At 30.1% G+C, this 12,473-nt stretch overlaps 2 protein-coding genes across 2 annotated transcripts; both read right to left on the bottom strand.

Moving 5' to 3' along the window:
- Positions 1 to 1,417: 1,417 nt before the first annotated feature.
- On the bottom strand, positions 1,418 to 2,544 carry LOC132742242 (uncharacterized). The gene is made up of 3 exons (XM_060730589.1): positions 2,278 to 2,544; positions 1,699 to 1,909; positions 1,418 to 1,549 (listed from the first exon to the last, which is right to left on the bottom strand). The coding sequence occupies exons 1-3, from the start codon at positions 2,430 to 2,432 to the stop codon at positions 1,418 to 1,420; spliced, it is 498 nt and encodes a 165-aa protein (XP_060586572.1). The 5' UTR covers positions 2,433 to 2,544.
- A 1,922-nt stretch (positions 2,545 to 4,466) lies between these two features.
- LOC132742245 (uncharacterized) lies at positions 4,467 to 11,851 on the bottom strand. The gene is made up of 11 exons (XM_060730592.1): positions 11,664 to 11,851; positions 11,191 to 11,373; positions 10,751 to 10,768; positions 10,081 to 10,284; positions 8,993 to 9,187; positions 7,563 to 7,713; positions 6,897 to 6,999; positions 6,576 to 6,653; positions 6,122 to 6,337; positions 4,960 to 5,109; positions 4,467 to 4,517 (listed from the first exon to the last, which is right to left on the bottom strand). Exons 1-11 carry the CDS (start codon positions 11,755 to 11,757, stop codon positions 4,467 to 4,469), a joined length of 1,443 nt encoding a protein of 480 aa, XP_060586575.1. The 5' UTR covers positions 11,758 to 11,851.
- Positions 11,852 to 12,473: the final 622 nt, after the last annotated feature.

The following is a 12,473-nucleotide window of genomic DNA, read 5'->3' as shown; positions in this document are numbered from 1 at the left end:
AAGGTATAAAGACTAATGACACTTAAACAATCACAAGTATTGTCAAGCACGCTACAACACTTTAAATGTTACGTGACTCTTAATATATCTCTGGTAAAGCATGAAGTTAACAAATGAACAATCCAAAAAAGGATAATCCAATAATTGTATATTTTATAGTTAATATATCTTTTCCTTCACAGTGAGAGGAATATTTGACAGTAAGAGCTTATTGTGCCGCTAAAACGATCGATAAACTCATCGATTTATTACTGTATTGACATCATCAACGAAATATTTATTCACTACCTGTCCTGATACAAGAAAATTATGAAATACGACGAATAAGACCTTAACTGGGTAAAATTGACCATAAAACATTCAAATATGTTGTCTGTCCGTATTTGGAAAACATGTGCAATGCGTCGCTCGATCCGTCACGTACAAACTCCGTCGCCTTCTATTTCAATTACAACCGGTGGAATTCTTATAATACAATAACTGCAGTCAGCCCTTGTGAAAGTTCCACTGCCATTCAACAAAGTCCTAAATTTGAGAGGACACTGATAATAATTTTATAAATATCAAAGCTTGCTATCATTTAATAATGACATACTGAATAGACAGTAATTAAAACAGCTTAATTATCACATTTTGGTTGTTTGACAGGAATGTTTGTTTAAATTTAAAATGCAAGTCTAAATCAAGAGAGGAATGTAATAACGTACCTTACCAGTGATGGCAGCAGAATCCTTCCACTACAGTTATCTTAGACAATTTCATCGCGAAACGAAGTTTACTTTTTTTTCTGTGTGTTAGCAGAGGCGAAAACTGGAACCATTCTGAGAATTGTATCTACAGCATTGGTTCAACAACCGACACGTGGTGCATAATCCAAAGCTGTGTCATTTCCTTGCTTTAATAAAAAAATACTTTGGAATAGACATATTTTTACTTTGTACACAGAAACTGATTTCTATGTTTCATGACATTTTATACCAAACACACATCCAATTTTGAGTGTATACATATTCCCTCATTGATGATATAACTGATAATAATTTCCAGCCCCCACAGGCACAGTCATCCAGTATCCTTATTTAAGAAAATCGCACATATTTTTTGACATTCGTAATTACAGCGACCAGTTTATAGAAAAAGGTCTTTTACGTAGCATGTGTTTTTTTTTAGTAGAATTATAAACGATTCATCACCAGTCACTTCACATGTTAAAACGCGTATGCATTTAACAAAAATAAAAAAAGCACACAGAAAACAGGATGTAACGAGAATATAAAAACATTCTAAGGTTTATTCATTTAAAATTTGAAACGTATGTTTCCAAACTCGAGGTAAAAATAGGCATATAAGATATTCATAAGCAATGAATAAGTACAGATATAAGGATCCGATATAGTCATCCACAATCACGTCTGTTCTAGCGAACAATATCTCGGATTCTTCCCCAAGCGAAGATGAATCTGGAAATTTCTTGGACTGCTGGTGTTGTATATATTGAATGGTTACACAATTGAAATGCCTCGTCCTCAGTTAAACTGATTGTGTTTCTCTACAAATACATCAAATACTTCAATTGATGCAAGGTCAATAGCTAAAGAGAATGAATTTAAAATAAAAAGACAAATAAAAAATTATAAAGAACATACAGAAAGATTTATTGCAAAATATTTTTTCATAAGAAAGGAAGACTAACAATACCCTTTTTCGCGACAATAGATTACTATATTGTTTATACATCTTCGTCTCAGGGGGTACAGAAATGGAACGTATTTGCCTTTGCCTATTCCTTAGCTTGCATTTCTTTTTTGTTATTGAATTTGGTCTTGAACATGTCTTGCCAACATTATTCCCATTCCAATGATCAAGTTTACGGTTTGGGTTCTTAAATAGATTTTCTTCGTCCGTTAATCTGTAATTAAAATATGATAGTTCTTAGCTAAATAACGTAGAAATATGTATTGACGGACGGACGGACGGACGAGAGAAATTATCCCTGTATGTCGCCGCCACTCTGAAGCAGGCCATACAAAAGGGAAAACAGATAAAGTTGCAGTATTGAATTTAAATATGTAAGATATTAATACTTAAGCTTTTCGATTCAAGATCTACTAGTTAATTTGAATTACAATAAATATTCAAAACACTTGATATCAAACTATTAAAAGCAAACTAATTAAACATACATTCAGATATACATAAAAAGAGATGCCAATTAAAACGCTCTTTCATTTGGTAATACAGATTAAATTTTAATTTACCCATCTAAACATAACGTACCTCCAACTATCAGCAAACCTGTAACTTTTGTTGTCATCATAAGAAATAGTTCCATTCCTATGTTCTAGATCATTAGATCTATCCCCGTCAAAATTTCCACAAAGTCCGGCCACATTTTCAAAATCTTTCGGGGACATGTACACGTCAATGTTCATAACGTGACCAAACAAAAATATTTCAATCAATGTACCAATTGGTGTTCGAACCTAAAACAAAAATAGTTCATAATCATAACTAAATGCTTTGTTATTACAAATGCATTTATTAGCATTTTTGAAGATGTTTTACACAAGAAATTAGTAAAAAGAAAAAAAATATCTGAAAGTATCATGCTCGCTTTACCATGACAGTTCATGGTATCACTCCATATTCGGATATTTCAATTATTGTGTTCATTAGAGTTCTACCTAAAAGATAAAATTGTACTGGATATTTCAATAATTAATAATTATACGAGAAATAGCTTTTAAGGGGAATTGGATTATTGAGTTTTTTTGAAAAAAAAATCATCTCAATAGTAAACGGAACTTTCTTTCATAATGAAAAGCTATGAAATAAAGAAAAACGTATTATATCTTTTTCTATAAGTCTTTTACAAATATAATAATACATATGACGATACGTGAAAAATTTAAGTTCAAATTGCATATTGTAGATTGACATTGAAAAGGTTTGCGTGGCAATTATTAATTATAAAAATTCAGCGCCCCAGGACGCTACTCCACAACAAAACAGGCCCCGTGTAAACAGGGCTTTCAATATTCCCAGTCTGTTAAAGATAGAAAAAGGTTATCTTTAAAGATTAAAAATGTTTTCAAAATTTAATTTTACCCGTTGCCCAATGATCTAATGTAAAAAAGCCACATGAAAACAAAGTAGTCTGATCGGTTTTTTAAATTGAGATTCTTTTTACCCCCCTCTACTAAAAAATTAAACATTTTTTTTTGTTACACGCACTGTGATATATGAGGAAATAGTTCAAAAACCCAATTTTGGTTGAATGAAGACACCTTAATTCAGTAAAAAATGTAGGTGTGCAAAACTGGGGGAAAAACTTTTCACTCTCACATTATTGCAGGAATTTCAACAGTGTGGATTTGTTCGTGCATTGACATAGCAAAGCATGTGGGGCATCTATAGTCCAAGCTATTCAGGGCGTGATATTTGATATGTCCAAGGCGGTTTCTGCAGCTGTTAATTTATTAATTTTAAAAAATGGTACATATGTACTTTTGTTAAATAAAAGATACTTCTTAATCAGTTTTATATGTGCGCAGCTTTTATGAAAGGGGGGGGAAAATAAATTGCAACAGCCAGTCAATAAGTAAGACAACTTTCAATTTACCTCAGTTTGAATATTTTTATTCAAGAACAACATGTAGGTCTCCCCTCTTTTTGTGCTTCGTAATGTCTATAATGAAATAGAGTTTGATAATCAATATACGACAAAAATGTTACATTTATCAAAATATAATCACTTAAGTTTGAAAAATATAGTAAAAGTTTATAAATTTTCATTATTCTTGGTTTTGGTTATATCGCTGCGCTCTTATTCGAATAAAGATATACTTGGCAGTGATGACTGTGTACAAAATTTATAGTTTATTAAAAATACTATTAATAAAAACAAAACAAAATAATATAATAAGAAACAACTAACAAGTAATGTAAGCAAATATCATACACAAATTTTGGGATTTTATTTGCTAAATGATAGGAACGCAAAGTTATAAAAGCATCCAACTCAACTACTAAGTAGTTTGTTTTTAATCTCATAGATCAAGTTGAGATAACTGAATTACATCGAAATTCCCAGAAAAGATATAACGGCAATGAGAGTATAATATCTACTCAATAACGTTATAGATATTTGTTCACTTACTAATGCGCTAGCAGTTTCATTATCGCGGGTCGATATGCGAATTATTTTAATCTTTTGATTTCCAGTGTCTTTTTTTATGTTACTATAACAACTTTTATAATCAGAAAACAATTTCAAAAGTTTAGTCATATTATATGCAGTTTATTATACAATTTTTAATATTTATCTATTTTATTCGTAAATATCTCGATAAATATATAAAATTGAATCAACAAAATGTCGTCATTCGCATTCAAGATATTTAAATATGCTTAATTTTTACTAAATCAAAATTAAAAAAAATGTTTAAAAGTAATATATATATAAACTAAATATCATTAATGGTTGCACTTACATGAACTGCGCCAACTATATGTACCTGCAAAAAAGAAATAGTAGGCATTTTTTTTTCTAAATGTTAGGACAATGCAGAAAAAGGAACATGTTATTATGAATTCAATCCGCATAGAAATAAAAAAATCTCGAATTGGAGATATCGAAATCAATTTAAACAATATTATACTATGAAAATTGCAAACAGACTCGATTTCACTGATTTTTTTTATAGAGAGATAAATATAAATTAAAGCGCAACGTCTCTCCCGCATTAGCGTATGCGATATCTAATTTCTAGTACAGTTATCAAACAACAGAACATTAAAACAACAAGGACGTTAAATACAGACCAACTTTTTACACCTACCAAACAGCAATTGACACCTGCTCATGTTGTGATGACAAAAAAATACAATCACAGTAATGATAATTTCAAATATAATTGTATCAAAGTCATTAAAGCTAAACATTAAGATTCTTCATACCTGTGGCGAAGACTCTCCGATATAACCACTGCTATTATTTGTCAATAGCAATAATAGGTCAAAATCCGTCCAATCGTCATAGTTATTGTCTAAAGATGAAAGCAATGCTCTAAATTCTTTTTTTGCCCACACCTCACCTTTTCTCAATTTCTAAAAGAAAAAAAATGGTATCACAATAATAAAGCATGTACTTAAGATGATTGTTATGTTAGTAAATATGTGCTATTAACTTCCAATATATATAAAATAATTGGTTTATGTTTTATCATAACAACCAAAAGCGTTTTGGTTTGATTAATTGTATTACGTTTGATCTTATATTCGAAACAAAATGCGATTTTTTTATGGAAAACAACACCTGCTGCTAGAAACGTTTATGAAATTTATGTTAATTTGCGTGCAATTATAAACATTGCGTTCCGTAAATAATATGAAACTGCAAATCGCGTCCTATAACAGTGAAATCATAATTAAAGAACAACAACATCAACAAAAACAAACAAAATAACAGTGCATTTAAAATTCATGGCTGCATGTAATTTTCGAACTTCAAGCATTTGCTTAATGTTGAACATATAATGTAAAGGCCATACTTCTTGACAAGAGTTATCTTAGAAGAGCATGCAATATAAATGAATATTGATAAGAAAAAATATATATATATAAGAAACATTTTCATACGGATGCTTTTATATTTAGAAATTAAAATATATTAACAAGTTTAAAATACGGAAAATGGACGCTTGTTAAAGTATATAAAGCTATATATCTGATGCAAAATTATTGTTTGGATTTTAAGAAAGAATACTTCCAAAGTGTTTGTATGAAATAAAAATGGCACTAAATTACCTTTAAGCGAATGGCGCATGCATAGAATCATTGCTAAACGGATAAAACTCTACTTAAAATAGCAAAATAATATTTTGTTCCGGAACATTTTATTCTATTTACGTACATTGTTCATGTGTATTAATTATGTAGAAATTCTATATTGCAACTTTTTTGGGAATCAGCCATATAATAATGGAACCAATATAATTCTACTGTTGATAAATTTTATAAAAATATTTCTCAAGATAAAGATTTATACCCTTTAAAAGCATATAAGAGTAAAAAAGTGTGGACAAGACAAACGATAAATGAATTGAACTATACTCTGTACCTGAATTTCTATAAACGGTTTGCTTGGATCATCGAAACTTTTTACTTCTATTCCACCGCTACAGTCATCAGCCTTATTTACAATGTCTTCAAACGTTAGTGTTTCCAGACAGTTTGCTGCATCGTCTTCCCTGTAAGAACATCCTAGCGGAATAGTTTGCTCGATTGTCACAGTAGCATCTCCACTTTTACTTAGTATGATGTTTTCATTTTGAATCTGAAATCATTCATATGCACATGAATAATATATTAATACTATCATTTTGGAAGACTTGCAAAAGAATTATAAAAGGTTGCGATTCAAACAAAGTTAATGTTTATACACTTAAAATTCCCTTTGCCTCTTAATTCACTTTTTTGGTTATATGTTACATTACAAAAAAATCTTTATATTATACAACGTAAACGGTGTAATAAACGGTGTAAATAAAATATCACATTTATTCTGTATTTACTTTCCAACCGGCGTAGTAAGCATCACTCACAGCTTCCGTGGACTCATTTTCAGCTGCAGGGAAAATACCACAAATCACCTATTAAAACAAAGTTCGGAAATATACCACAAAATCTTAAGAGGTGAAAAGATCTCGTTATCATATTAAAGATAACATTAATCAGTCATCAAACATTTTACGTGGAATGACACTGGAATCAATTCAGAAGTAAAAAAAACAATATTTTTATATGCATCCGGTTAAGTCAACTTAGATAGAAAATTAAAAGAAAAGTTTTCGCCTTAATTATTTGTTTTTTTTATAAATGTTTTTAAAAAATACCTCATATCCATGTTTCAAAGTAGTCAGATAATTATCTTTAAACACCAAATCATCAAGATCAGAAGATGGTCCCATCTGTACTCGAAAGCTTCCGTTTATATACCTTTTATTTATAATAAAGAAGTTACGATCATGTGCACATTTTAGAACATCTTTAATGACTCTTTTTCAGACTAATCGGAATAAATGAATATTTGGCTGTTTGTTAAAAGCAACACTGCATTCGAAGATAGCAGTGCTGCAAACAAAAACAGAAGAAAACACAGGGGTGGCGCACTGACGGGGTGTCATTCAAAAATCAATTTAATAAACAAACCCACAGAAATAGTGAGAGACATTAATAATCAAAAGAGTAAGTTGATTTAAAAGCAAACATTGGGATACATGTGTAGAGCAACGGAACCCATCTGGCCAGAAATTTCAAAGTTTAAATTATGAAAAATTTCTCTAATTACATTTCGTTTTTTATTTTCTTTACCCTGGCGACGTTCTTTACTAATATCTATCATATGTTATTGCGCTAAACACTGATACGGTTTAGACTTTGCACGCATATTACTTTAACACGTCGATCTTTGTTTAATTAGAAATGGTATCATATTGGTAATTTTATTTTCGATGATTAAAGTTACAACATTTATCAAAAAGAAACTATCACAAGGATACCAGTTTGCTATATACTGTGTGTTTTCCATGACATCAAAGGAACATCTATATTGCAGACTACTTGTGTACATGGCTATTTCTTTCCCTTCTTCTACAATTGTATTTTCTTCATGAACGATTCTCGGATGTACTTTAACATTGTTGTAGTGTACTAAAATTAATTGAAAAAAAGAGGCCAAAAACAAACTCTGTATATCTATTTTTGAAAAGACAGAATAAAAGTCAGTACATAAAATATTTAACAAATTGTAACATTATTAAATAAAGGCTTTTAGGGTAGTTGGCAATATGGTTGTTGTCATTTACACATAGAAGAATAATAGAAGAACAAGACTTTTAACCAACGATTGAGTTGTGGATCTGAACTCCTGTGCAAAATATTGACCAATGCTAGACTTGCACATGCAAGCAACAAAAACTTCATTAAAGAAATAAAATGAAATCAAGAAAAATACATTTGTATAATTGACTATTTCAAAATAAGACAAATACAAAATTAATAGAAGGTGCCGTCTGTTACAGGGTAAATCTCGTGTCAAGTCCGTAAACTTTTCATCGAACATCGATTCACCAATGACATTTTATGTGCATGCCCTGTACGGACAATTTCTGATTTTGACCTCTAAGTGTGACCTTGACCTTTGAAGTAGGAGTCTGGGTGTTGCCTATAACACGTCGTCCTTTTTGTGTCGAGTAATTTTGAAATCATTTGAACGACAAAAAATCATTGAATGGACACGAAATATACCCTTTAAAAGACCGTGTGAAGCTTTGACCTTAAGAATGACCTTGCCCTTAAATGTAGGGGGTTGGTGTTGTGCACGATTCATTGTATTGTTATAGATAGAAGATTGGAGATAGGGGTTAGGGTTTTGTGCGTGACAAATTGTCCTATCATAACAAACATTTGTGTTATTTAAAATTCATTTGATTCCTTTAAAAAGGCAGACAACGGACGCACTGAGGGACGGACATGCCAACATTTGGAGTTTATGTCCTTTTCTTTGATCTTTATGTGGCAGTTTTCCACATAAACCATTACAATTACCACATAAACCATTTGGTTTATGGGATTTCCTTCTTTTGTAACTCCGATTATAGACGGAATGAAGCTAAAAGACCATGGGATGTTTGCCCGGACGGACATACTTCTACATTCCCTCTTTTTCTTCGTAAAGGCTGAAGACAAAATTATAAGATTATACCGTAGCGTTTACAATGAAATACCGACAACTTTTGAAATTAAAAAAAAAAAGAAATTAAGAGCATAAATTCATTAATATTGTATCCTTTCCAAGCATTATTTTCGACCAATAATTATCACATAAAACTATGATATTCTACATGTTTTGGATATCAAACATGAAATAATAACAATTTGCCAAATAGCATCTTGATATATTAAGCTTCATTGAATTGACTTTTCTTACTGAAACAGACTTCCCGCAAGTAATAGCTAGCTGCACTTAAATCGTATTGGAGATTTCCATTGCATGATCTGACATAAGCATAATAATGACAATTTCCTTTCCCATCATAAATGACATTGTAATAGCCAAACAACTTGGATACATAACACACAACTATCCTTTTTGCCTCTTCACCTATATCACTTGGTAAAGGTTCTGAAAAGCATAACAGATATCATTATTAACTTTGAAAAAAATATTATGTTAAATATTATGTTTTAAAGAGCATTGGTGAACAATGGATAAAGTTTAAAAAATCTCAAATATTGATAAAAATCTTAAAATAGTACTAATTGAAAATACAAGGTTTAAAGACTTTTAAGTAATTAAGAATGAAATTTATATAATACTTACTTTTTATTTCTGGTATCACGAATCTTTTATTGTAAACAACTTTTATGGACATATTCACCTAAACATTATAAATGTCAAAAGGACAAGTGTCTAACTGAACAAAATCACAAACTATTGGTGCTAAATGAAGTGTTCTTGATATTAAGTGACTACTTGTTAAAATATATATACATACAGATTTATATCTGCTTCCGGTTTTTATTATTTGATATAGAAACCGATATGAAAAGTTCTGTACAATATAGCACATTTAAATTTACACAAATTCACATGGATAAAAAGCATGCTAAGAAAACAATATGATATGTTTTTGATAAACAAAGACAATTTTCTTTATAGCCACCATCACCCTATCCTTCACATTTTTCTTTATGTAATGTTCTAAATGTAACAAGGGTATGCATGGTCAATAGAAGGTATTATATAAATGATTAAATAACCAGTATAAAAATGTTTTGGAGATACATTTAAATTAACTCTTTCAGAAAATTTTGGCTGTCATCAATAAATTTTATACAGAATAATACACAATAGCTGTAACGTGTTTTTCTTTTTTACCAGGATACAGGATAAGATGCAGATGGAGAAAGAGCTTTAAGTTTTACTTATTTTTTTATTACCATTATTATAATTTATTTTAGTTTTTGATACAAATGAAGAACGGATTTTCTCCATTTAATAATATAGCTTTATACCTTGTGAAAATATGTACCAATTACTTTCTCTTGCCACTGAACATTCATCAAATATAATGTTTTTGTCCGCAAGAGAAGGCCAAGCATACTGTTTCCATCTGACAGATGTATCAGTCCAACCGACACTAGGAGTGAATTTCAAGATATTGCCATATTTACTCGGATTTTCATTATGCTCTATTGATATGGCGTCTTTGCAAGGGGCTGTAACAATAACAATATGTTGTTTACTTTGCATTTATGTAATATGAAACAGAATAGCCCGATATATTTAAAAGAACTACAAGGAATTTCATTCACGATATATGTGAGTCTTTTGTCAAGATGTTTTAGTGACACATACGATAAAAAAAATAAACAAACAACAGAAAAGAAACAACAAAAACATGTGAATATTTTATAACAAAATCAGCTTCCATTAATTCGGATTAATGATAATCAAAATCCAATAGCTTTCAGGGTTCGTCTTTTAGAATAATCAAATTGGTTTTATCCAACAAATCCGAAATAATTCGGAAACAATTTCCAATAAAAAAGTGCATTTGTCATAGATAAGAATGCATCGTTTCATCTCACTATTTGTGGTCGTTAAGAAACGTGACATATGTTCTTTTAATTATTCATTGATTCGATTCGAAATAAAGAATATTAAATCAAAGATGCTACTAACTTCCTGAATATATTTTATCTAAAATTAAAAGAAAAATATCTTTTTATCAATATAAGTAAGAAAACCATTATTCAAATATAGGTTTACATTGTGAATAGAATAGGGTATGACAAAAGTAATGCATGTGTAAAAGAATTAGCTAAAGGAATCCTAACGTCTAACAAAAAAGTATTGGTAAATGAGAACAAACATCTTTCCATTGGAAATAGAACATAAATTGAATTATCAAACTTCAAAAATGTCACTAAATATTTAGAAGTAAAATAGTGACAACAGTTAAATTAAATAATAGTGTGAGTTTTCTTAGTTTTTGTCTAATGTACTCATTTCAATCACATTCTAAAAGGTTTAGAATGAGATGCATAATTTCGACATACAGTCAGTCATATGCATAATGCAAGTTATACGTATCTTTTTAACACAACATTTTTACCACTTACCAAAGCAAATGTATTCATTTTGTACATTCGTGATATTGAACGATGGAAATCTGTACAATAAATTTCCATTGCATTTTCTTATGAGGACTTTCACGGGCCTTATACACTTTTTATTTTCATCTATGGTGCACGCCTTTACTTCAGTAATGTTTGCAGTTATATCATCGATGTTAGGATGCTTGTCTTAACAAAAAAGAAATAATAAATGAACATGATAACACATTTCTATTAATGTGCAGTATTTTGCATAACAAATTATCAACCTGATAGAAAATTTTCGAATCGGATATTTTACCAGATAATTTACGCAGAGCTGTACTTTGAAAACAAAACATTTGTTGAGAACGTGACACATTGACTGAACCATCTTTGATTAAAAATATCATTAAAATAAAATTGAATTAAAACATACTCACGATAGAAAAAGTATAATACTTTTTTTATATTGTGATGTTAAAGATTCTCAAATAAACCTGCTATCACTAATAGATTTCCCAATGTAGTAAAACATTCCAAAGCTACATTGTCTTTCTCTGGTATCTGCATATGTCCATCCCATAAAGTCATGTTGTGCCATATCACGTCCGATACACGCCAACCACTCCACAAATTTATGTAGAGATAGTTATTTTGCTGTGTATGGTTCAAAGAATCTTCGCAAGACTCTGAAGGGGAAAGTAACGAGAATAAAACAATTCGTGTTAGTAACAAAGTCACAAAACTATAACTCTCAATATACATGTATAAGTAATTTGATTACAAGGATTAAAATTGCAATTTAATTTAAGTTCATTTAACATTCATCACGTATTAGTCGAGACTTTTCAAGCTGTATTTAATTGCAATTCTGACTATATGATCATTACTATTTTTACTTATTAGTTTTCAATTCTAAAAAAAATGCCAAATGATTAATATTGTAATAATTAAAGAGGCACTATGCCCAACCGAGGATAAAAGGTTAGTGCACTAGTCAAAAGCAAATCAACATTCTGCTATAATTATTGATTTCAATATTATTTTCTACTTCATATTTACAAGCAATAAACTCAAGTTACAGAAATTCTTTATAAATATCCTTCGGAATATATCAAAAATGCTCAGTTGTAAGGTGGAACAGTTGCTTTAAGTCGTAGTTTTTTATATAGTTATTTGTGTTTACTATTTTTTTTGTCCGGGAAGCCCTTTCGATTAACAGCTAAAATAAATTCGGAACGAAAACTTCCTTCCGATTTCTATCAGGTAAAGTCATGTATTGGTTTCCCCTTCGATGATTTGCAGGG

The sequence above is a fragment of the Ruditapes philippinarum genome, unplaced genomic scaffold, assembly GCF_026571515.1.
Source record: "Ruditapes philippinarum isolate M1 unplaced genomic scaffold, ASM2657151v2 ctg4231_1_1_1_1, whole genome shotgun sequence".
In the NCBI taxonomy this organism is placed as follows: Eukaryota; Metazoa; Mollusca; class Bivalvia; order Venerida; family Veneridae; genus Ruditapes; species Ruditapes philippinarum.
This window is presented reverse-complemented; position numbering and strand designations above follow the sequence as displayed.

Bases quoted from the DNA above. Each gene is read 5' to 3' on its own strand.
- LOC132742242 (XM_060730589.1), bottom strand. From the start codon at position 2,432: ATGAACATTGACGTGTACATGTCCCCGAAAGATTTTGAAAATGTGGCC. The intron at 1,910-2,277 runs GTACGTTATGTT...TTTTAATTACAG, and splicing joins AGGTTTGCTGATAGTTGGAG to ATTAACGGACGAAGAAAATC. The intron at 1,550-1,698 runs GTATTGTTAGTC...ATGTATTTGTAG, and splicing joins ATCTATTGTCGCGAAAAAGG to AGAAACACAATCAGTTTAAC.
- LOC132742245 (XM_060730592.1), bottom strand. From the start codon at position 11,757: ATGACTTTATGGGATGGACATATGCAGATACCAGAGAAAGACAATGTA. The intron at 6,654-6,896 runs GTATTTTTTAAA...TTGTTTTAATAG, and splicing joins CTTTGAAACATGGATATGAG to GTGATTTGTGGTATTTTCCC. The intron at 4,518-4,959 runs GTATGAAGAATC...TCTTTTTTGCAG, and splicing joins TCGGAGAGTCTTCGCCACAG to GTACATATAGTTGGCGCAGT.